The sequence below is a fragment of the Pan paniscus genome, chromosome 10, assembly GCF_029289425.2.
Source record: "Pan paniscus chromosome 10, NHGRI_mPanPan1-v2.0_pri, whole genome shotgun sequence".
NCBI lineage: Eukaryota > Metazoa > Chordata > Mammalia > Primates > Hominidae > Pan > Pan paniscus.
This window is the reverse complement of record NC_073259.2, coordinates 9,111,212-9,137,128: the sequence shown is the minus strand read 5'-3', so window position 1 is coordinate 9,137,128 and position 25,917 is coordinate 9,111,212. Positions and strand designations below refer to the sequence as shown.

Below are 25,917 nucleotides of genomic sequence, written 5' to 3'. Positions count from 1 at the left end.
CACCAGCTCAGACAGGTGTCTCTCTCCTGTTCCTAAAGACCTTCAGGCAAAGGGAATTCAAGCAGCCTCCTTCTGTCACCTAATCAGATGCCTTATGAGACCCCCAGAGACTTCCTGGCCCAGATTTGTCAGCCATGGGGTCTGCCTCTGATGGTAGTCCCCAAAACATGCCGACTTTGAGTTGGAGGAAGATGATTATTTTCCTTGATATCAACATCAAAGGGTTAAGAACATCCATAAACATCTCATTTCCATGATGGGCCCATTAGCCATGGAGTAATTGTCTAAACCAGTTTTCCCAATCCTGATTCTCCATCAAAGTGCCCAGGAGAAGCTGAGTAAAAGTCAATGTTTTGATTCTACTCCAAGAGATTTGAAGTCAGTAATTCTGGGGGGTGTGGAGGGGCAGGTGACGTAGACACACAGCCATGGCTGAATCGCAGTGCATCTCCTGACCTCCTTTGGGAAGGTAGAGTGGGAAAGACATTAATTAGGTGACAATAGCCCAGTGTCCAGTGTCCACTTTGCCACTGACATGTGATGTGACCTGGGGCTCCTTTTCCACATCTGCAGAATATGGGTCATGATATTCATCTCCTGACGTATTGTGAGGATGAGATGAGATGAGAAGGGGAAAGGATCATAGACTAAGGGTGATCAAACCTCCTGCTGTGCCTGGGACAGTTCCAGTTCACATCTGTTTTCATGGCATAATGATTAATAGCTCTCCCCTTCACCTGCATACGTGTCCTTAATGGAAAGATGAGTTACATGGCCACCCTACCTAAAACATATTAGGCCCATGTTAGGGACTTACTAAGCCATTGCATCAGGCAAGTCTTTGGTCTTTAGAGGAGTGGTATATGATTTTATTAGTCCATCAACTATGGCTCTGGCCTGCAAAGGTATGCCGCCTCTCTCTAGTGGTGGAGAACGTCTTGGAAAACATCCAGAATGTCACTGTGCACAAGGCTGGGCACTCAGGAAAGGGTTGTGGACAACATCTAGAGTTCTCCTTGTCAGGGAGGATAGCTTTCCCTTCCCCTGCCCCAACCCCATCTATGACCATCCAGATTGTACAACTGGCTTTCAGCCTTCCCCATTCTGAAGATGCCTCCCTGCTGTTAGCATTCTGGCCCCACATACCCCTTTTCTCCCTCCCCCAGTTCCCTTCCCCATCACAGTCTCTCTGATTCTAGGCTTTAGGCAGCTTTTCTTCTACATTTTGAAGTGAGCATGACCAGTACTGCCTGCAGCATTCCCAGTGCAGTGCATTCATTCACCATTCCACAGACTTCCACTCAGGACGCCTGCCACAGGCCGGGTATGGCTGTAGAATTGGGGAACAGCAAACGGGATGAACACCACTTTGTCCCCTCCTCCCCCGATCATACAGCCTCAGTGAGAAGACATTCAGGCAAATAGTGAGAAGTAGGGTGGGCACTATGACCAAGGATGGGGCTTGGGAACACAGGGAGCTGAGGGTGCAAATGGCAGGGCCTGGCCTCTCACCAGAGTTTTCCTGGTGCTTTTGGAAAGGGAATGGAATCCTGCTTCCCATCTCACTGACCAATGGCTAAGTGGCTGGTCGTCCTTTCTGGGATATAATTTTTCTAGCTGTAAGTTTGGAATTATATTCTCTAGAGAATTCATAGGCCTTTTGGAGAATTGAGGACTATGCACCAAGAAGCTTCTTTAATGTGGGAAAATGACTCAATGTCACAGGATGTCAACAGCAGAAAGGGGCTGCCTGAGCCCAAGGCGCAGAAAGTAAACTTGCCGAAAGTCCTTTCCAATGTCTGATCTGCCTACCTTGCTGATACCTGAAAAAACCAGGGCTTGCACCCAGGCCTGCTTCTGCTGGGGCTCCTGCCCTTCCACCCGCTACCTGGCTTTCCTGGATTACACAGCAGCCCCAGGGGCCCCAGTTCCCACTTCTACCCCCACCCCACTGAGGATGTGTTGTGGTGGGGGGGGGCACCGTGCCCACTGGCTGCCACAGCCTGGAACCCTGGCTGTCTGTGCCTATTTGTGACAGCTTCTGCCTGGAGCTGCAGAGACGTCAGAGTCATTAGAAGGGATCATTTTTCAGGCTGTGCGGTATGGGATGTGTTTCTAAGTGGCCCGCAGAGCGCGCTACCGCTGGGCTGAGACAGAAGACTCAGTTGGGGGTTGATGCAGAGAGACCACACACAGCAGGCTACACTTTGCATCAAGTTCAAAAACAGCTGAGACCAAACAATACCTTGTTTAGGCACACACATCCATGTGATAAAACTTTTCATAAATAGCAAGGGAATAAGGAACACAAAATTCAGGATAATGTTCATCTGGAGGCGATACGGGAGGTGGGATGGGGTGGGGCATCCAGGAAGATGCAGAGGTGTTGGCAGCATTTCAGTCATTGAGTCAGGGCATAGCTCGAATTAATAAGTGTAAGCAAATTAATGCAAATATGCATTAATTGATTTATATTTAATTATAATTATATTACAGTTATTACCATGTCTTTCTAGTCAATATTTATATTTTAGTTAAAAACAATTTATTTTTAATATTAACTAATGTATTTACCTTCTAATAGTAATACTAATAAATTTATTAGTATTTATTAATTTAGTTAGTATTTATTAATTCATTCTAGTTACTATTTACATTCTAGTTAATAGAAATTAATTTATATTCTAGTTGCTGAGTTATGTGGTGAGTTCATGGATACTCATTATATTCATATATAATATAATTATATATAATTAATATATAAATTAGCAAAAAAAGTGAACCATGAATGGTCCAATAATGACATATGGCATGAGCCAAGAATTAGGATTAATCTAAGTCTGTGCATCTGAGATCCATGAAAACAGAAAGGGTTACTCGGTCAGTTGTCAGAGTATAGATGGTCTGAGTATACCCCACTGCTAACCCACATGAACTGGGAAAGAAGTTTACTACCTGCTAGAAATAGAGCCCCCACGCTGACACACGAAGGTGGCTGAGAAAGCAACTCAACAAAGTATTCTCCCACCCCCATTGCTACCCATATAGGCATGTGCCAAGAAGAGGGATCTACGTCAGCCAGAAAGCAAAGAGTCTTGGTGAGGCCTGAGGGTATACCTGAGTGAGGAGATGGAATAGCCTTTCCAGAAGAAAGTCAACATTGGTCAAATTCTCAACCCTCTGGTTCAGGGCAATCTTGCACAGAGGCAGTGGTCCTCAAGCTGGCGCATGCATCGCAATCACCTGGAGGTCTTGTTAAGACACAGACGGCTGGCCCCCACCCCCAGAGTTTCTGATTCAGGAGGTCCAGGGTGAGGCTCGAGAATTTGCAATTCTAACAATTTCCCAGGTGATACTGATGTTACCCGTCCAGGAACCACACTTTGAAAACCACTTCCCCAAGGCATGACAAACTGGAGACTGTAGGACCTCCAAATGTCTTTCAGAACCTAAATTTGTAGAATTCTGTGCAAAAGGGAGGAGGCATAACACTATAATTGCAAAAAGAGGAGCAGGCTCACAACTGGGTTTAGATCCTTGGTCTTTGAGCCACGTAGGACTGTGGTGGGGGTGTGACCAAAGACTAGGAAGGAAAGCCACTGGGTTAGAGCCTTCAGCACTCAGAGCAAATCCTCGCCATCTTTCAGGCAGCCCAGAGCCGATGTCTTGATTCTGGATGTGAGCTTAATCCAGGCTCCTCCACATGGGACCATGAAGAATGTCATCCCTAACACCACAGAGCCAGGGAGCCATCTCTAGACAGCGTCCAGCAGGCTGTCTGCTTGACTTTGGAGACTAGAAATATTAATAGATCATCTCAAGGAAAATAAAACTATGGCTGAGAGCTGCAGGGATAGAGCCTGGGCTTTGGAAACTTAGAACTTTTCCCAGAGCATCCTTGCCCATGGACTTTCTCATCAGCAGGGCAGGCTCTGGGTTAGACATCATCCTGGTGATGGAATAGGCAGAGCCAGCTCCTGTGACTTCATCCCTAGCTTCCAATCACAGCCACTGTCCCCAAGAAGGCTCCTCCCCAGCTCCCTCACTACCCCTACTCTCACCATTGCTAGGCACAGTCTTCCCAATCCTTCAAGATCAAAGTAAAATCCACCTTCCCCCTCCTGGCTGCTCCTGGCTGCTCCTGCCCACTGGGAAGACATGTACTGCTCCTGTGAGGAGGGCAGCAGCTGATAATGACCCAGATCAGGGCAGGAAAGCACCAGCACTGCCTGGCTGACGGAGACCAGAAGTCCCAATCTTAGTAATCAGGAGGCACTGGTTCTGGGAAAAGCCTTTCTGTGAAGAGATAAATCTGTCTCTTGCCCTCTCTTTCCATAGGTAAAAGAGAATCACTGAGACCAGCCTGGGCAATGAGGCAAGACCCCATCTCTACCAAAAAAAAAAAAAAATTAAAAAGTATCCAAGCATGGTGGCATGTGCCTGTAGTCCCAGCTACTTGGGTGGCTAAGGCAGGAGGATCGCTTGAGCCCAGGAGGTCAACGCTGCAGTGAGCTATGATTGCGCCACTGCACTCCAGCCTGGGAGACAGAGTGAGACCTTGTCTCTGAGAAAAAAAAAAAAAAAAAGCATCATTTTCTTCATGGCTTCTGGAAGTAAAGAATCATGTCCTCGATTTCTGGTAGAACTCACCTTCCCACTCCCCCTACTAGACATACAACTACTCACCTCCTCACCCCCTGATGACATGCTCCCAATTCCCAGGAAGACTCAATAGGAACACATTCTCAAGGACAGGGGTCATATCATCATACACTTCTTAGAGCAATTTTTTAGAACTGTGCTTTAGAAGACAGGAATGCAGAGATCACTGAGATATGATCCCTACTCATGCAGGAGACTGACAGTTGCAAGAAAGGGTGAAAATGCTGAATAAATAATGGCAAGCCCTGTGTTGGAATCCTGTGTGGTTGTTTGAAAAAAGAAGCTAGGTATCTCTGTGAGGCTATGAGAGTATCACCAAGATAACGTTGTTAAATAAAGAAAAGGTAGCTGAGGGCAGTGTGGTTTTGATGTAAACCACATCAAAAAAGGTGTAGTTTTGATATTGTAATATGATACAATATCATATGTACAATTTGATATTGTACTATGCTTACGTAAGACACCATCAATGGGGCAGCTGGGCAAAGGGTTCACACAACTCTGTGTACTATTTTTACAACTTCCTGTGAATCTATAATTATTTCAAAATAAAAAGCCAAAAAAGAGGCATCTATGGATATGCATGTGCTTGTGTACTCACTGAAATTTGGTGGAATGATACAAAAGAAATCATTAATAATAATATTTGCCTCTGAAGAGTGGGAGTGGGATGGGTTCGGGGTGAGAAAGCTTTCTTTGACTTTTTATACCCTTTTGTCCTGATTTCTTCTTGCTGTTGTGCATATGTCTCACTTGAAACATCACCATGCCAGGCACATGCACGAGATGTTAGGTTCACCCTGAGGACATTGAACCTTGACCCAAAGGGAAGGCGGGGATCAGGTAACCCCTGAGCTGAGACAGGAAACCAGGTGAAGAGATGGCGCAGGGTTGGTGTTACCACCTGAATTGTCCTCCCCTCCAAATTCATGTTGAAGTCCTAATCCCCAGTACCTGAGAATGTGACTGTATTTGGGAAAAGGGCTTTAAAAGAGGTGATTAAGTTCATCCAATCTGACTGGTGTCCTTAGAAGAGGCAATTAGGACACACATAGAGCCACCAAAGGCTCATGAGCACAGAGGAAAGACCACGTGAGGACACAGTGAGAAGGTGGCCAACTACAAGGCAAGAGGAGATCCCTCACCAGAAATCCACCCTGCTGACACCTTGCCTTTGGACTTCCAGCCTCCAGAACTGCATGTGTGGTTAAGCCCCCAAGCCTGGGTACTTTGTTATGGCTGCCCTCGCAGACTGACACAGGAGAAGAGGGGATGATGAGAGCCTCTGACTAAGGCCCCTCCCACCTCCAGGGCACACCTGGATGGGCAAGGGCTGGTGTGTGTAGAAGCCATGGCCCAGAGAATGAAGAGGCCTCACTGAGTTTAGAAGTCAGCAAGGAGCTCGGTGTAGCTGGGCCATCTGTGGGGTAGCAGCGACGGGACAGGGCTCGGCCAAGAGGGGTGGTGAGGAATGAGGCTGGAGAGTGGGCCAGGGCCAGGCCATGGGATCCCCATTTGCCAGGCTTATCTACTGCAGGCAGCGAGGCACCTTGTAAGCGGGGCTGGGATTTGGGAGTGGGAGTGGCAGTGGGGTGATCTTGGGGGAACACCAACAGAGATTTAATGAAGGATGGGTTGGTGTGAAAGTAAGGGAGAAGGGAAGGAGACATAGAGACCAGCGTGCAGGCTGCTGCAAGACAGGCTGTGTCCTGCACAGAGGCATAGCAGTGCAGACTAGGCTTATTCAACTCCATCCATACCCACCACACAGAATGTGCTCAGAAAATGCTACCTGAACAAATATGCATTTGAAAGGTCTTGGGGCCCCTCCATGAGCCCTACCTCCTGCCTCTCCCTCATCCAACACACTCTCAACTTGTGCTGTAACAACCACAACATTATTTACCTTCCCCTTGGACAGCACAAATGTAGGGATGCATGGTTCCTCCATGGCTGGAGAGGGTTGATAGGTGTCACCCAGCTAACACCCAGCCCCTTCTCCCCAAGTCAAGGCCAGCTCTGGTCACCCCACAAAGACTTGAGGAAGCATGGGAGAGGGAGGAGGCTCTGGGAAGCAACAAACAGCTCACCTGTGGAAAACCCCATTTTCTTGTGGCACTTGGTAAATTCAATATTAAAATAGGTGACCAGGGCGTGGACGTAGTCGTTGCGCTGTATCTGCAGGCAGAATGCAGATGTGAACGACAGCTCTTCCGTCTTCACTGTGTAAATGTCCACCTCCTGCAGCCCAGAGAAGAGAGAATGCTGGGAACTTATCGCCTCCACCAAGTCTGGGTCCCGGTCAGCAGCCTTGTTCTATGAGAGACTGTGGTCTGTCAGCTCTCTGAGGGATATCTTTATTCTTGGGGTGATTTCCCAGGCTCCCCACCGCCCTCCCAATCACCTCCTCCATCCTTTCTAGGGTGGAGTATGCTCAAGCAATGGTGCAAATGGATTTGAATCAAAACCTGAGGGGAGCAGAATTCGGAAGATAAATCTGCCAGGGTTTGGGGCTACAGGGGGATGATGCGGAAGGGAGAGAACAGGAGGGTTAATTAGACAATGCATCCCTTCACCTGTCAGAGCAGCCTCGAGTGGTCCACCCAGGCACTGCTCCATCCATCGCTCTTAAAATGTGGTCCCTGAAATATCAGCATCAACAGTACCTGGGGGCAAATTCTGAGGGGGGCAGACCTGCTGGATCAAAACAGCAATCTGTGTTTTATCAGGCCCTCCAGTGATGTAGATGAACCAGACTACTCCTTCCCCAATTTTTTGATATGCAAGTTCTCAGCAATAGGAGGCATCAAGGATGACATTAGGAGTAAGGACCTGAGCCCACAAAGTCACAGACAGAGATTAGGAAAGTTCTGCTGGCCATTTTTAACAAGGCTGGACTGTTTTCAAAACTAAATAAAAGGGGAAAATAAGAAGTGAGAATTTTCAGTTCTGGCTGGGGAACGCGGAACATGAAGAACTAATAACTCTTAAGAATTTCAACTGGAAAGTGGCTGAAAATCAGTCTCGCATGGGGAGCAGGTGGAATTGAAAGACGTCCGCACTGTGCTGTTCTTTTCTATGGAAGAATGCTGGCCTGCTGCTTGCTGGCCCCGTGAGGCAGGGCAAACCTACTAGAGCCCAAGAGCCATCCTGACAGATTCTAGTGAGGCCCAAGGAAGAACTTCCCATTAGTCAAGGTTGCGCAGCAAGGACCTCTGTCCTGAAAACTCTGTAAGAGCCAGAAGGCCATCTGTATGCCTGGTTGGTTCCATAGGGACCTCCTGAGGCCCGGAAGATGGAATTATTAGTAGGAATTAGGAGAGAGGGACCAGAGGGTAGGAAAACAAGACCAGCAAAGCGATGAAATGGCTTTTGTCTCAATGTATTTCCAGGATAAATAAAGGAAAAACAGACGCAAACTATCCTGGGGCCTTCAAAGAGAAGTCCTAACTCCACGGGGATGGACAGAGAAAAAGTGGTTAAGGGAACCAATGAGATCAGAGTCCTCCTAGGATCTGGGGTGTGTAGCTATGACATCTTCTGTGGAAGCTGAAGCTCTCTGACTGTTGATTGGGAAGAAGGTGAGATTGTAGGTTTAGGGGAATGTGGGAGGCCCTTGGTGAGGTCACATTCAAATGCCAATTACACTGTGTTTCTAGAGCCCAGAGAAGGGGAACAAGAACTAATTGAATGGTGAGCCCTTGGTCAAGCATGCAGAATTTGATGGGATTATAAAGCCCATCTTCTTCAGCTGAGCCTTTTATCCAAGGCAAGAACCTCCTCTTTAGTGGCCACCTAGTGCTGGCTGAGCACCCACCTAGTGCTTGCTGAACACCTTTAGGGATGGAGAATTCACCATCTGCCAGGCAGATCAGTCCACGTCCTGGCATCTCCAGTCATTAGGTCCTTCTTCAAAACTAATGAAGAAAGTTCACACTCATCCCGCTGTAACTTCCACCCACAGAAGAAGCCAAATGTGTGTTCCAATTCACACAGGTCCCTTAAACCTTTTCTTCTCCAATGCAAGCTATCTCTGGCTTTTTATTCATTCCTCATAAGTCGTGATGTCTGACCGCTCATCACCCTGGCCTTTCTCCTCCGGGTGGGTCCTGCCACTTGCAAAACTGAGAGTTATACTGACCACATCAGGTCCTCCACGTCCTTCCATTGGCACATACTTATAGCAGCCTGTGTTCCCAAGGAGCACACTGCTGGCTCAGCTTGCATTTAGGTCGGCCAAGCCCCTTCCTCCACCACATCCCTCAAGGGTAGGGGTCCTTCATTACATGTCATCTGTTAGCGTGGGCCATTGCTCAAATCTAGGAAACGTTTTAGACTGAGTATCTGTCAGCCTTCATAATGCTCATTATCCCTCCCAGCCACATGGCCACATGCTGTCCACAGGTTTCCTCCAGCTCAAAAACTCTTAGGACAAGCCTTGGTTGCCTGTATTGTTGTTAATGGCATCACAGTGTCTACCCTTACTGACTTTTCCATCACCTTCTCAGGGCCAATCAGCCAGGCTCCAGGCCCTTTCCAAGGTCCCTGGTATCTTTCTTTCTTGGTTCCCTCCATCACCAGTGTAGCATGGCCTTCCGATCTCACTTCTGGCTCATATCAGCAGTCTCACCACCTTCACCCTTGCCCTGGCCGATACACTGAAGCCTTCAGTGGCAGAAGTTACACCTCATTGTCCTGTGTATCCTCAGTGCACAGCAGCACCTAATACACAGCAATATGTGTTGACTCATCAATCTTCTTCTCAGAACGGGTCTCCCTGCTTGAAGACTTACTTCTTTGCCTAGGCCCCTCTTTCATAACTCAGGTTCATCCAGACTGTGTCAGTCTCTGGATCTATAACCTTCAATGATTCCTTATGGCTTACAATCTAGACGTGGTTACTTTCTCCTTCTACCCCGCGCACGCACGCGTGCACACACACACACACACACACACACGCACCCCCCATCTGGCAGGAATTCCATCTCTAAAGGATCTTGCTGTCAGACGTCCATCAACAAAATGTCAGCTCTCAACTCTTGTAGCTGACAGCTTTCGACAGATCCCTGAGACATTTGCACCTTAATAGAGGCCTCTGATAGAACAAAAGCCTTTAGGACCAAAAGTATTGAAGCCGCACATTATAATGGCAACAATAAGGGCAGGTGGTCTTTTGGAATGGGGGTCCAGGCCATCTGCGAGGATGGGATCAGCTGTAGCTAGCCTTCAAAAACACAAAGGTCCTCTGGGCTCAGGTTCCCCAACCCCCAACCAAATCAGCCCCAGTTACCCTGACTCCCCAGAGCCCAGCCCCACGACTAGGAGGCTTCCTCTTTTCTGCAGCAGCAACAGCAGCTCTGAGACCCCAGGGAGACCCACTGACTTGGCCTCAGGTGACCCGCTTGAAGCAGAGGGCTTCACCAGCATAAATTACTCAGAAGTGCCCCTGGCCGCTGCGATCCCCACCGCTAAACAATGTTAGAAATGGATGTCTCGGAGCAGAAGTCTGGTTAAAATAGAGCCTTAATTATAATAAAGTGTCACACTCTGCAATGTTAATAGCGATGAAAATAGCAATTAAGTGTGTGAAGAAGGGCAAGTGTTTTCCCAACAGGCTCGGCAAGATGTTGCTTAGCACATCAGCAGGAGAGAGCTGGCGGAAGGACTCTCCTGGAAGCAGAAGCAAACACAGACAATCGTCATCCTTCTCAGGAACACAGAGGAAGAAAGGGACCAGCATGGGACAGGAAATCATCACAGGTCACGAGTCCTGAGACAGAACCAGAGCCCCGGGAGTTTTCATAAGGAGTGTGCGGAACGCACACCCCTCCAGCCGCTCGTTGGCTGCTTTGCCCCTGGATATGCTCAGGTCTAACCAAGTGAAAGTGCCCTGCTAGTTCTTGCCTGGGGAGTGGAGAGGGCCAGGACAGTGGCTGACATGTCCGGCAGTGCAAACAGAAATGCAGTGGCTACACCTGCCCGTGGGGGCTGGGTCAGGGGCAGAGAGCAACCTGGGGTCCAAGAACATTGAAGGAATTTTATCCCCAAGCTGAAGCCAGTACATGCAGATGCCTAATGGTAAATATCACTGCCACATGTCATTTTGGCAAATTCAGTTGCACCAGTGGACTTCTATCTATTCTACATTTACAGAAGTGCCTTGTACTATGGGTGAGCTTCTTGCTGGGGGCATACTTTCCTTGTTCTTGTTTAGGATGGCAAGGAGAAAGAGGCTTCAGGGACAGAGGGACTGGTAGAAAGAAACAAAAGGACACATTTGCTCACAATTAATCCTGCCTGGACCCAGAAAAGGCTGAATGAAGTAGTGAGAACCCTGTGAATGGAGAGTCTGAGGCTTAGACTCAAAGCCGAACCTCTCAGGCAGGATGTTACTAAAGAGAGGGGGCATCTGATGGGGTCTGATGAGGTTCATTCTAGGTTTATTTGCCCTGTGAGGTCCTTTCTAAAGGCCACAGTGATACTCCAGCCCAACGGGTGCAGTTCTTCCTAGCAAGGCTTGTGTCCAGGACAAAGGACAGTTCTCACATGGGCAAAGCAGCAGTTGTGTCAGTCTTTCAGAAACCTCCCCCACCCCCGTCCTTCGTGGCCCTGAACTCCAATCCCTTTATCCTACTGTAAATATTCCAGTCCAGTACCCTGCCCCGATACTTTCAGAAAAAGAATGATGCGTGCAGGAGCATAGTAGGCCGGCATGTTAGCAAGATGAGACTCAGGTGGGCTGATTTTTAAATTTAAAAATTAACCTGGGCTGGGCGTGGTGGCACATGCCTGTCATCCCAGCACTTGGGAAGCTGAGGTGGGTGGATCACTTAAGCCCAGGAGTTTGAGACCAGCCTGGGCAACATGGCCAAACCCCATTAATACAAAAAAAAAAAAATTAGCCATGCCTGGTGGCACATAGCCATAGTTTCAGCTACTCAGGAGGCTAAGACAGGAAGGTCACCTGAGCCTCAGTGAGGCTGCAGTGAGCTATTATCACACCACTGCACTTCAACCTGGGTGACAGAGAGAGAGAGAGATCCTGTCTCAAAAAAAAAAAATAGCTTGTGCTACATGAAACTGTTCAGTTAGTCGAGATTGCAGCGAGCTGTGATTGTGCCACTGCACTCCAGTCTGGGTGACAGAGTGAGATTCTGTCTCCAAAAAACTTTTTTTGGCTTGAATTATATGAAATTGATGTCTCTCTTTATTTTAAAAAACTGTCAAATATCAATAGTTTTATATGGTTCAACATAATATATTAGCATATATAATGCAAATGCATACAAAAAGGACTGGAAGAGGCAACCCAGCCTGTGAACAGTGGTTACCCCTGGAGGAGGATGGGGCTGGAGGGAGGCGGAGGGCACCTTTCACCTTTATTCTATCTAACTGGACATGTTTGAATTTTTAATAATAAGAATGTACTAGGGATTGGTGTGGCAAAGATGCTGAGCAGCTGTTCTTCATCTGCACTGAAGGAAGCCTCGGGCAAAGGTGTTTAGAGCAGGGGTGTCTAATCTTTTGGCTACCCTGGGTCACATTAGAAAAAGAATTGTCTTGGGCCACACATAAAATACACTAACACTAATGATAGCTAATGAGCTAAAAAAAAAAAAATCCCACAAAAAAGTCTCATAATGTTTTAAGTTTGCGAATTTGTGTTGGGTTGCATTCAAAGCCATCCTGGACCACATGTGGCCCAGAGGATGCAGGTTGGACACACTTGGTTTAGAGCATGTACAAACAGGGACGCTCAGGAAGGGGCAGCTGGAAGCTCTATCTGGCAGGCCGCTGGGGCAAAGGTGTGCGTGGAGGCGAGAGCATGATGATGATTGCACAGCACACTGAGGTCCTGGATTTCTTTCCTAAGAGAGATGTCTACCTCTGAATGGACCAACTGCCCCAAACCTGAGCACGCTCTCCTCTTCCAGGTGTCCTCTCCTGCAATGCCCCTCCCTTCCCTGCACCCCCACCCTTCTGCACGCCACCAGGGCCCCTGTGCTGGGGCCCTCCCACATCCGTGCCACCATGGAGCCACTCTCTCAGTGGCTGTGTCCAGGCGGACTGCCAGCTTTTGACTTGAGCTTATGGAGCATCACAGGCTCTGGCCAAGGCAGCCTTGCCTCACCAGGTGGGGGCTGTGCAGGAGCCGGCATTGCCTGGACTCCAGGGTGGCACAGCGGGGCTCCCAGCGCACCCAGGTCCACCCCGGATGAGTGTCCAGACCTTTATCAAACAGGCATTGGTCACCACTTGCTTTGGATCCACGATGTCCACTAGAGGCTCCTTCATGGCCACGTCCCGGATGCAGGTCATGTCAAAGCCATAGACATTCTCCCACCCTGTGGGAGCAGAGCAAGACATGAAGGCAGGCGCAGGACCCCCAGAAGCTCACCCAACCCTCCTGAGTCCTAGAGCACAGCATGCCTGAGGGCTGAGTGGCAGCTCGTGTTCCCTCGCATCGAAATAGAGGCAGAACTGCTCACCTGGGGGCACTTTGCAATGTGCCAAATGCTCACTCCCATTTCCATTTCTACCTCGGGAAAAGGTAAGTCCCACTTTGTTGTTAGGTAAACTAGAGCTCAGAGAGGCTGGGAAACTGCTCCAAGCTCCTACAGCTAGAGTGCAGCAGGGCAAAGACTAGAACCCAGGCTAGCTGACTCTTCCTTCCTGTCCCCTCCCCAAGCCGGCAGCGTCTCCTATGAACTCCCTTGTCTGTCTTCTACGTTCCCATTCCTATGCTGTCTCGAGCTGTTCTCCACACCTAGAAGACCTAGAAGGCCCATCTCTCTCCCTTTTCCTGTCCGCATCCACTGAACCTTTAATGCAGCACAGAGAATCATGGGCTCTTAACGCGAAATCAACTACAGTTTAAATTCCAGCACCACCACTTACTGGTCAGCCTTTGTACAAATGACCTAACCTCTCTGAACCTCAGTTTTCTCACCTGGGTGGGTCCAGGAGCATCTCTGCCTTCCTTGTATGCCAAGGTGCACTCACTAAGGATCCACCCCATTAGAAACTACCCCCAAGTGGAGCACAAACCCTCTCCCTGTCAGCCGTGCTCCTTGTCCTCTTTGGGCTACTCATAAGATACTTTGTATGGGAGGGAGAAAGATTTAGGGGTTGGTGAGAAATTAATTCAAGTCTGATGGCCCAGGATCACCCTTAATATGGTAATAATTGCTATCTTTTTTTTTTTTTTCTTTTTTTGGAGACAGAGACTGGCTCCATCACCCAGAGGCCTAATCTGGGCTCACTGCAACCTCCGCCTCCTGGGCTCAAGTGGTTTTCCTGCCTCAGCCTCCCGAGTAGCTGGGATTACAGGCACCCGCCACCATGCCAGGTAAATTTTTGTATTTTTAGTAGAGATGGGGTTTCGCCATGTTGGCCAGGCTGGTCTTGAACTCCTGACCTCAGGTGATCTGCCCACCTAGGCCTCCCAAAGTGCTGGGATAACAGGCATGAGTCACCATGCCTGGCCAATAATTGCAGTCATTGATTGATCAGTCAGTCCAGGCCAGACTCTTCATTTAATCTACCCAGCAACCACATGAGGATATTGCTATGCTGCAGATGAGAAAACTGTGGCTGGGAGAAGTTGGCATCTGGCTCTCATATAATATCTGGCCCATGATCACACATCAGGGAAACAGGAGGGCGAGGGCTCAAGCCCAGCATGTCCCCTAAATCCTTCACCTGCCATGGCCCAGCCGTGACAGCAACCAGGAATGCAAGATTTCTCTCCCTACAGTGCAGAGAGGACGGCTTTAGCAGACTCTTTAGTTTCGGGGCACCTGAATCTCATTCATCTGTTTTTTCAATGGGTTTCAAAATGCCTTGAAGTAGAAATGCTTTTCTCTAAAATCTTACAGGATTAAATTTTATTTTAAAACATTCACCAAACAAGCAGGACCTTAGGGAACGTATGTTCCTGTGTGTGTTTAGGAGAGTGGGTGTGTGCGGCAGGAGGTGTGAACGGTGAGCGACAGCTTTTCTCCTTTGACTCTGATTCTTTTATAAGGCACACAAAGAGCTTCTTTCTTGCGAAAAGAAGGCAGAGAAAGTAATCCCAGAGGATGAGTGCTTGTGAAATTCCAGTTTGAGGAAAAGATGCCCATCAAATCCCATTAAATCACCCGAGGCTGGTGCCAAACACCCGATTAAAACCTACTTTGTGGGGAGGAGGCTGCTTAGTTGGCAACAGGGCAGGTTTCAGAGAAGACTCCCCTCTAGAATGTGGAAATAGCTATCCACCCTCTCCCCAGATAAAACATACACGCCAAAACACATTGCCTTCTGTGTCTTTCTCAAGAGACTTGCAGCTATGCACCTGCTCTTTTCTCCCTGGACTCTGCCTGGAGTTTGAGTTCACTGCTAGTGCTAAGCAAAAGCCTGAGAGTCAATGCATGTAATGGTTAAAGGCCTAGGCTTTGGAGTTCAAATCTGAGCTCTGCCACGTATTTGCTGTGTAATCTTAGGCACGAATGTAACCTTTCTAAGCCTTGGTTTCTAAGGATTCTGTAAAATGGAAATGATGATAAAGATGGTAATCCCATACGATTGCTATGAGGATTAAATGTGATTATATGTAAAGTGCATAAGACATTGCCTGGCACACAGAAAGCACTTGATACATAAAAGTGGTTATCATTATGTGGTTTGAGCTCTGGCTTTGCTGCCATGCCAGCTGTGCGGCCATGTGCAAATCAATCCTTTTTTCTGGGCTTACTTATAAGGATTTTGGTTCAGTGGTTCTGTGTTCTCGAATCACTTGGAACAGTTTTTAAAATGCAGACTCCAGGGCCCACGCCAGACCTACTGAATCAGAATCTCCAGATTTGAGAGCCAGGGAGCTGGAGTTTTAGCTCCAGTTTGGAAACCTTTGGGGTACATGATCTTTACTGTCTTCAAGTCCCAAAATGGTGATCTTAACGTCTCATGGCCTTTGTGAGACCTTCTCTAAACGCTCCTGACCATACAACCTCTCCTGTACCCTCAACACTGATAGTACAGCATTTGGCACAGAATAGGCTCACAGATAATGTTTTCTGAATTGAGATTCATTCCCAAACATTTAATGCCTGCACTGTTTTGCAATGCCTGGTGTTTTAGTTACCTTTATATGGGTTAATTTGGGTCTTATCTCCTCAACTGGACTGCCCCACCTTCAATCATTCAGAGCACAGATCACCCAAGGGATTAGATTTTTTTTCTCCTTTCTGCTGGCCATTTATTTCCCAGTAGCCCTTTTTACCAGAAGTGGAGCAGAGATGGAGTAGGATACAAATAAATCACATTAATTATTTGTTGCAATTGTATGCTGTATGCCAAATAAGTGTATGTGGGGTAAGAGCCATTGGTCATCAAGAAATATCATGATTATCTAGAAATTAAAAAATAATATCAGAGAGGCCTGTGAAGCTTTTGTTAATGGATGAAAACAGACTCCTGAAAAGGACTATACTACGGCATAATGTATGTAATTAAAGCAACAACAAAGCCCAAATCTACTATTAATACAGACTAGATTGACTCACACACACCCTCATTCTAATAGCCTGGCAGAGGCAATGCTCTTTTCTGGACGTAGGTGTGATTCACCTGTCTCTACTGGTCCTTTTACTCGCAATGCCCAGCATTAATGAAAAATTATAAGACACATGAGAAAGGGAAAAATATGACTTATCATCATAAGAAAAAAGTCACAGAACCAAATTTAGAGATGCTCAGATGTTAGAATTATCCAACAAGACTTTAAAGTATCTATACTAAGTATGTTAAAGAAGCTAGTGGAAAAGGTGGACAGTGTGCATCAATGAATGGAGAATTTCATTAGCGAGATGGAAACTTTTTTAAAAAGCCAGTGGAAATGCTAGAAATCGAAATAACAATATAAGGAAAGAAGACTTTTTAAAATGAACTTATTAACAGAATGAATATATCAGGGAATAACCAATAAAGTTGAAAAAGCGGCAATAAAAATGATCCAAACTTAAACACAAAGAGAAAAAAGGGGTGAAAAAAATAGAGGATCCAAGCTCCATAGGACAATATCAAACATTATTTCATATAATGGGAGTTCCTGAAGAAGGGGAGAAAGATAATCAGGCAGAAAAAAATATTTGTAGAGATACTGGCTGAAATTGTTCTAAACTAACGAAACAATCCATCCACAGTTCCAAGAATTCCAGGTAACCCCAAGCAGGATAAATAAAAAGAAAAACACACCTAGACACATCAGAATCAAACTGCAGAAAATCAATAAAGACAGAACTCTCAAAAACAGTCTGAGGAGAGAAAATTAAGTACCAGGGGAGAAATGTGATTTCTGATTGGAGAGAGCTGTAGCTACATCCTCCCTCACCACCGCTCCCCCAACCATCTGAGTTTCTCTGATGAGGCTAATGGGACTGCCTCAGAATGAGGTCAGAGAAAAATAGAACAAGTGCCACCAGATGCTACTTACAGATTCTCCTCTGTGCAGAAGGGAATGTGTTTACACTAGATTGACACATTTTAGGCTCTCATGAACAAAGTGGAATCCTTGCATAAAATGGGCTGGAACCAGAGGAAACTCTGGATGTCATGAGTGGAAGTGAAGCCCACAGACAGCAGCTGAGCCATCCAAGAGGGCCGCCCTTCAACCATCAAGCTATAAGCACTGCCACCTCTGCATGAGGTCTTTCTTTCAGTCTTCTCATCAGCCAAGAAACTGGTGCCCGTCTCTCTCATTCTCAGCAGGGTGTAGATTCATGCACTGGGTACGATTCATGGGTTGTGCATGAAATTGAATAGAACATCCACCGAGTTTCCTTCCATTTTTGAAATTCTGTGTATTTCCTTTATAGTAGAAAATGTTTGTAAAATGATTGCTCCTCTCTAAGAGTTAAATACTACACTTTGCACATCCCTCTGCTGGTTCACTTTCCTTCCTTCCTTCCTTCGATAAAATTATGTATTGTGAGCCTAGTATATGCCAGACATTTATCTCTGTCTCTATGTGGTCTCTAGTCATTGGTGAGCAAATGGAGGGCAGGTTCTGCACTGCCCTCATTCTTGCACTCCCATGTTGCTGTGTGTGGTTGAGAAAGAAGAAGAAAGGAGGGGAGGGAAGGGAAGGAGAGGGAAGGAAATAAGAAAAGGAAAGGAGAGGAAAGGAAAGAAAGCTCTCCCTCTAACAATTTACTTTCTGAAAGGGGCTGAACATGTCTCACTCTTCTGCCTCATTTCAAAATTTTTCCTTCTTAGCTGGTTCTTGAGCCAATAGAAAATTGCTTACAATTGTTGCCTTAGCAACCAGCAACCTTTGTGCTTTACTTCTGATTTAGAACTCATAGTAACCAAAGTCTCCATTTATTTGAAATGAATTTCTAAGTGGGTTTGCTTCCTTTACAAAAAAATAGATTATTTTCAAAAATGTAAATAGAAAACGTATTTTAAATACATTTTAAGTGTCTGTTTCTTGGTGTTCTTTTGGGGTGGGGAGGAGGTTGGGGTATTTTTCAGAGACTCTAGAACAAGCACAAGATAACATGGTGCTAACTTTCAGATTTTTTTTTTCCTTTTCCAAAAGGTATGAACACTGCAATGAGAATCAAAGAAATCACATGATCTCCAGTCTGGGGCCAGTGCCTTAGGAACCCCTCCCTGCCCCAGGCTGGCTCATTGCAATGTGCATTCCTGCAAAGGCTCCTGACACAGGTATCTTTGTTGTCGAAACCATGAGAAAGTTTCTTAAAGAGGTGTGCCTCGGGTTGGAGCTCAATAAATATCTAAGTGAACTTGACAATGAAGAATGTACCTAGAAGTTTTCCTCCTGAAAACACTATTCAGTACAATTGCACAGCAAGAACTCCAAAATGCAGCTCCAGGGCAAAATACGTCCTATTTATACATGCACTTGATCAACACTCACTGTGGAGTTGTGTCTGCAATCTTCCACGAGAGTACATCTGTCCTAGATTCTGAGCCACCAGGGGCTTGGCAGTCAGGCTCACTTGCCAGAGCCAGGGGCAGAGAGGGGCTTAGCTACACAGTCAGAAACTACATCCCATCTAGTCCCATTATAGGACCAAGAACTGTCACGTCCTTTAATATACGTCATCTCACTTAATCCTCATGACAAGTCTGTGGGATTGAGAAAATTATCCCTTAACTGAGGCCCAAAGATATTAGATAATTTGCTCAAGGTTACCCAGTTAGGACATGGCAAAGCCAAGATTTAAACCCAGGGCTGGCAGTGTGCAAAGCATTTAACCTGGGCCCCCCTGCCTCTCACTGTCCTCATTTGGTATTTTGCCTCCTTCCCCCAGGAGGTCAAATAGTGGAAATCACACCAGATTGGCTGGAGGCAGACAGCAACCAGAGATGGTTTCCAGGGCACAGAGCTTCAAACAGCTGTCCCACTTTTGTCTTCTTCTGAACCTGGCTCTGAACTTCACACTTTGAGTTCATATTTCCAGAAAGGCATGAACCCACACAAATACACACATCCATAGCAGAGTCCAGCCGAGTTTTCATCAGTGCCACTAACGACGATTAGATGGCAATTGTTTAAATCCACAGAGCCTCAATTTGTTGAACTGTGGATGGAGTCTTAGCCTCTTGGAGGCATTTATTCTTCTATTCAATCTGTGAACCCCTCCACAGTAATCTTGCCAAGTAGGAATGGACCACCCTGTTGGGGCAGGAACCGCAGATGTGCCCAGTCTGATGTATAGGTTGGAGCTTCTGCCTCTTGCTTTAATTTGGATTTTTGTGTGTTTGCCTGTTTGAGGGGTTCTTTGCTCCTTTGTTGTATTTGGTTCTGGTTGAGGAGACACAGCCATGTTCAACTTTACAAAAACATGTTTGGTATAATCTCATTAAGGATCAGGCCTGTGTCACAGAGAAGTGTCACCCTTTACGAGAAATAGGAAAACAGCCCTTTTCAGACCAGGTAAAACATTGGTGGGGAGGAGAAGTTTTTTGGCTTTATTGTTCTCAGAGAACCACACACGCCTGGCTGATAAGGCATTAAGAATACATGTTTAGATACGAGCCCCTGCCTTATGCACACATGCACACTCGCCTTTCGTTTGATTGTTCAAAGCAAAATCTCCACTCTTTCCCACCCCCTCTGCTATCTATTCCTCAAAAGAACCTCAAATAATATGTATTTGCATAAGAGAATCAATATTATTTTGATAAGTTTGAATGGAATGAAGGCAGGATTCAAAACAATTGGCCTGGCAAGAGACCTGCTACTTCGGACCCCTGCGGTGGACTTTTGGGCTAACTGAACCTTGACAGGTTTCAAGCCACTTGCCCTGCTGATCTCTGCAAAAACTCAGCTTCTGCTGCCTTGGTCCAATTTTTAATTCACATTGCATTCATTCTTTCACCCCAGGACATTTCTCTCATCCCAGCCATATGGCTTATTTTCTGTCTGTAGGCCTCACACCCTTGGGACTAGATAGAAACATTTAGAGAGCAGACTCCAGAATGGGTCCCAGATAAGCTCCTCTTCAGGGACAGCAATGGTGTTCATGTCACTGCCTGCTCATCTCGGGCCCACTGGAGTGCCTCCCACCCCAATTGTGCAGTGGAAGCCCACCGGAGAAGCAAGAGGGGACTTACAGTGGATTTTGAAGTCCTTGTACTGTCTGTCTTCAATCGCTACCACGTACAAAGCTGCCCGGTCTGGAAACATAAGCCCTCCAGGTTTCTGTTGATGAATTGTGGGGAAATTGGTCTCGTAATCTATTCACCTGACAAAGACATCACATTTTGAACTGCACATAGAGTCACCAGACAAGCACCCCCTTGCCAGCATCTCTCATGCAGTGGACTGTCACCTTGTCTGGGGTGAGGGCTAGGACAGCATTGCTCAATTTTTATTTTGGAGCAAGGAAAATTTAAGGGACCTAGGGGGAGTCAATAGGACAAATGAGGTGAGGTGAAGGTAAATCCAGTGAGGAGCAGTGAGAGATGTTACGACTTTGGCCTGGAGAAGCCCAGATGAATAGCACACCTGGCTCTGGCAGCCATGCAAGTCCTAAGTGCTTGCTGACCGAAACGGACCTTTAACTCGACAAGAGAGAACGGATGTCTGCTATTGCAAAAGAGGCTGCGGTGAGACCCACGGAAGTCCACTCTGATGGTTACACATGCTGGACCCGGGGCAACCATTCTGTTCCCTGATACAGATCTGCTCTAGAGAGAGGGGCTTGGGGCAGTGACCTCCTGGCCTCAGTCTTCTCTGAAGTCTTCGTATGCCTCCTAGGCTGCAGGCCTTGGGTAGAGCAGCAGGACAGCCAGCCGGCCAACGCGGGGACAGCATGCAGGACACTTACCAGCCACTTGTCCCTGGCAAAGATCACCGTGTTGAGCATGGACTCATAGAACAGACAGTAGCCCATCCACTCGCTGATGATGATGTCCACCTTCTCCACAGGCAGCTCCACCTCTTCCACTTTACCCTTAAATATGGTGATGACTGGAAAATAAGAACCCCAGGGCCATACTTTGCAGGGACCCCACCCGGGAACCACAAGCACCTCACTTCAGGGCCAGATCTCCAGGTTTCAGCCGTATTCTGATTCTACTTTTAGGATATGATGTAGCTCACCCTTTACCGAACTAGTTTATACCAACATAATTGAAAACTACCTGCATGTTTTCCCTGTAAAATAAATTGAGCCATTCCTATGTGCCTGGCGTAGCGCTAAGCCCGTTATGTGCCTGGTATCACGTCCTCCTTCCCACAGCCCTGTGAGGTAAGCACATTACAACCGACCCTTAACAAGCTGGCTTTGAACTGCACAGGTCCACTCATACGCAGATTTTTTTTTTTTTATTTACACCAAGTGTGCCTGCCTCCCCTTCCACCTCTACCACCATGTCCACCTCTGCCACCCCTGAGACAGCAAGGCCAGCCCTTCCTCTCCCTCCTCCTCAGCCTATTCCATGTGAAGGCAATGAGGACAGAGACCTTCATGCTGATCCACTCCACTCAGTGAGTGGTAAATATATTTCCTCTTCCTTAGGATTTTCTTAACAATTTCCTTTTCTCTGGATTACTTTATGGTAAGAATATAGTATATAATACATATACCAGATATGTGTTAATTTATTTTATTTTATTTTTTTTTTGAGACGGAGTTTCACTCTTGTTTCCCAGGCTGGAGCGCAATGGCATGATCTCGACTCACCACAACCTCCGCCTCCCAGGTTCAAGCGATTCTCCTGCCTCAGCCTCCAAGTAGCTGGGATTACAGGCATGTGCCACCATGCCCGGCTAATTTTGTATTTTTAGTAGAGATGGGGTTTCACCATGTTGGCCAGAGTGGTCTCAAACTCCTGACCTCAGGTGATCTACCCGCCTCGGCCTCCCAAAGTGCTGGGATTACAGGCATGAGCCACCACAGCCAGCCAATATGTGTTGATTGACCAAGTTATCAGCAAGACCACTGGTCAACAGTAGGCTGATAGAGGCTTACTTTTGTGGGAGTCAAAAATTATGCTTGGATTTTCAACTGTGTGGGGGATTGGCACCCCTAACCCCTGTGGTAGTCGGGGTCAACTGTTATTTTTGTTTACAACTAAGGAAACTGAGGCTTGGAGAGGTTGAGTAGCAGCAGTGGAAACAGAGCCCAGATCTGATATGACATGACTCTAAAACTCTTCTCAAGGCCCCCACCCCTATGTTAGGTTACCATGACAATTCAAACCCAAAGAAAGCATAGATGCCTCCTCTATTGCTTTTGCATCTGTTCACAGCCAGGCTCAGTACCAAATGGGTGCCCTTCTAGTGTTTGTGAGGGAGGAAATTGATATTTTGATGAGAGCATGGGCTCTGCAGTCAGGGAAACCTAGGTTTAAGTGCCAGATCTTCTCACCATTAGCTGTACGACTTTAGACAAGTTACTTGACCTAACTAAACTCCAATTCCCAAGTGAACAACCAGGAAAAGCAATATCAATTTAGAAGGTGATTGTATTGATCAAATGAAATAACACATGTGGAGTGCCAGGCCCATAGCTAAAGCTCAACAGAAGGTGGACATTATCTGACATATTCCTGCTTGTTGATCCACAGATGGAGAGGGGAAGCGGATAGGGCCAGGGTCAAAGCCCCTGTCCCCAGTGGCTTCTTCTTATGAGTCACCTTCAAGAACTTCAGTTTCCTCTGTGGGAGGAGACACTTCTTAGTTGAGTTTTTGATCAACTGACATAGACATACACATAATTTTGGAGTCCCTTTTTGTATTTGTTGCTGTAAAGATCTGAGCAAGCTAGTTTAGATACCACTGTTAAATTGGCAGGCTGATGTATTGGTTGGTTTGTTCTTTCTGAACATTTCCTTTGAAAGGTTACATATATTCATTCTCTGAAACTCTCATTCTGCAATATCCTCTGAAAAAAACTCACACAATGCCTGAGCTTTGCTGGGAAAAATGAACAATGGCCTGTACTTAGGAGTAAAAATCAAAAGAACCACATCTGCCTAGAATCTGAGTTTCATGAAAATTAATTTGGACTGGAGCCTCCTGGATGGCAAAGAGCACACCGTTTGCTGGCTTTATTTAGTTTCTTCACAGTGAATAATGCAGGTGATGGAGTGTCCATTAGCAGCTTCTAATAACAGTTTACTCTCCACTATGTGGTATTTAATCAAGCTTTAATTAATCAAGCTTTAATTGGATACAGCCTGCTCTACAAGGAGTAAGACACTTTGTACACATGAATTGACCCTGATCACTCTACAGTGAGGTTCAGTCTTGGGTGGCCCTCCTGATTGGTTACTGCTCAAAAGCCCCTACCATTAAAAAGTATGAGCAGGAATAGCTATTCTCCAAAAGTTTTGGTGGGAGTGGGAGGGGTAGGTGTTAAAGTTTCTCTGGGTCTCAGAGACCCCAGGGCAGGAACTCAACTGAGAGCAGGGCCCAGGGTGCACTAAGAAAATTCATAGAGTGGCAAAGTAAAGGATTTTTTAAAATGCAAACATTGTGCCTAATTTATTTCTTATTTTGAAAGAGAACTGACAAATATATGCATGACTCACCTGCCTAATCATTTGCATGCAAAGCCTGGCTTGCCTTAGTTTTGTAAACGTAAAATTTGTCTTTAATGGCCTCCCTTATTTTTTTTTCTTTGCACATTTCTTGAAGGTTCTTCCCTAATGTCTGCCTGTGTCTGTGTGGCTATGGGTCAGTTCCTCCTCCTGCATTTATATCATGACCTCTCTGTAGCCCTAGAAGATGTTTTCTCCTGCCTCCGGGGCCTCATGACCTCCACCCTAAGTGTTTAGTACAAGGCTCCACCCATGACAATTTTTGTGGACAGGACTCTATTAGGAGCTGCAGGAAACAGACAAGCAGTAATCCATTATCAAGTCTAACAAACAGGTATGTATGAAATATTCCTCAGGTGTCCCCCAAAGAGAGTTACTGCTGCTCATGTTCTCTGTGTTAGCCCTCTTATCAATTAGTTGCTGTAACCTCATCAATATGGATTACAAGAGATGATTGATAGATAGACAGATGACATAGAAGACAGATAGATGATAGCTAGATATAGGGGGTCACAGAATAGCAAAAATCACAATCTCTGCTTGCAAAAAGGCAGAAGGAATCAGTTAACCCTATAAAATCCTCAACAGTCTGGACTTCTGTTCTCTTAACATCACCCTTCTACATCTATTCAAGTGCAAACATTTCTCAGTGTGGACATGGCCCCACAGTTGGCTTGGTGAGGAGATGAGCCCTTTGTCAAAGGAAAAGGACCCATCTCCCTTCAATCCAGTGCTGGACTGGCTTTTAGACTCCATTTATCCCCTTTCTCCGGTGCTTTTGTGCTCAACCTGCACAACTTTATGCTGGAATCCTAAAAGGCAGCAACTTATGCTCTTGTTCCGGGTGACAGCTTATCTCAATCAAACATCTCCTCTCTTTTATTTTCCTCATTAGGAAAAAAAAAAAGAAGGGAGGTTGAATCTGAAATTCTTTGCAGTGCCAGAAAGCTGCGGTTCTTCAAATGTGTACTGAGCACTTGTTATGTGTAAGGCATTCTGCAAGATTCACTGGTGGAGACAGCTGGCATCAATAAAAAAAGATGGTGCCTCCAAGTTCCAGTTTGACTGTCATTTTCAACACTTCCTGTGTCCTTTTATTTTTATTTTTAAGAGGTCACATTCTTTCTGTGCAGCCAAATACAACTGTCCAGCTGAATCACCATGAATATTCTTCCTGCAGTCTGTAGTCACCACCAGCAACCACTTAAACTTCCAGATTCAATTTTCCAATCTACAAAATGCTACCTGTCATGGTGGGGCATATGCCAACTTACTAGGGGCTATTGGCCAACATAGGGCATTAGGCTGGCTCAAGGAAGTGTGTGGGCACACACAGCAGCAGTCTTCCCTTCTCCTCCATGCAAAGGATTTTCAAGGGGGTCTAAGCTATTGATATTAAGATTCTCAGCAGCCGTAGGCTGCAGAGCTCCATGCCCAATCTGGACCCCAAGTCACTAAAACTGCATCAACTCAAGGTTGCACTGAGGTCACTGTCCGGATCCATGTTTTTATTCCAGAAGGATGATGGAAAGTTTGTTCAACGAACTATGACAGGACTCTGGCTGGTAAATTATAGAATGATTAATCATAACTAAATGCACAGCAGAGAGCAATAGACTCTAAATTGGGAAAACTTCCCCTGTAGCTTCAAGTTTGTCAGTGAGACATCCAGATTTTTAAAAACGGTTTTGAGTGGAATTTTTTCTTTTTGGTTTGAGTGGTTCTTACAGAAATCTAGTCATTCTCATTAATGGTCATTTCTGTTTTTAAACAAATCAGGCCAGCTCAACCTCATTTGAGCCTCCAGTGCATCCATCAGGGTCAGCTGATGCCCGTAGGATCTGAAGTTAGTGATCATTTTTAGGGTCCTCACTCTTTCAGAGAGCAGGTCCTGTGCCACACAAGAGGAGGCATGAGGGTCATAGGCATGGGAACATATTATGAGCCTATGAAGCCCCCTGACCCCCCTGCCAACCCCACTGCAGCAAAGCCCTTCGCTCACCCTCCCCACTCCCTTGGTCCTTGCTCATACACCTATTTTGGTGACACCCATGCTGGCTGCCTTGCACCTGCGGAGGGCCCGGCTCACCTCCAGCGTATGCATTCCTTCTCTTCGTTGTCTATTTTAGCTTCCTATTTCCAGGATATAGCGGAGCATTTGACTCCTCACAAACATTCAGAATCATTACTCAATGA

General features: G+C 46.3%; 1 protein-coding gene across 3 annotated transcripts in view; it reads right to left on the bottom strand.

Moving 5' to 3' along the window:
* Positions 1 to 25,917, bottom strand: part of PRMT8 (protein arginine methyltransferase 8) — a 168,042-nt gene that overhangs the window by 4,052 nt on the left and 138,073 nt on the right. For 2 of the 3 annotated variants that reach the window (XM_055095260.2, XM_003820345.6), the window contains exons 5-8: positions 21,003 to 21,145; positions 20,287 to 20,374; positions 12,892 to 13,007; positions 6,753 to 6,903 (exon numbers count right to left, since the gene is read on the bottom strand). In XM_055095260.2, the coding sequence (XP_054951235.1) occupies positions 6,753 to 6,903; positions 12,892 to 13,007; positions 20,287 to 20,374; positions 21,003 to 21,145 (498 nt within the window). The remainder of the gene's footprint in view (positions 1 to 6,752; positions 6,904 to 12,891; positions 13,008 to 20,286; positions 20,375 to 21,002; positions 21,146 to 25,917) is intronic. The other variant, XM_034935198.3, reaches the window with a different exon arrangement.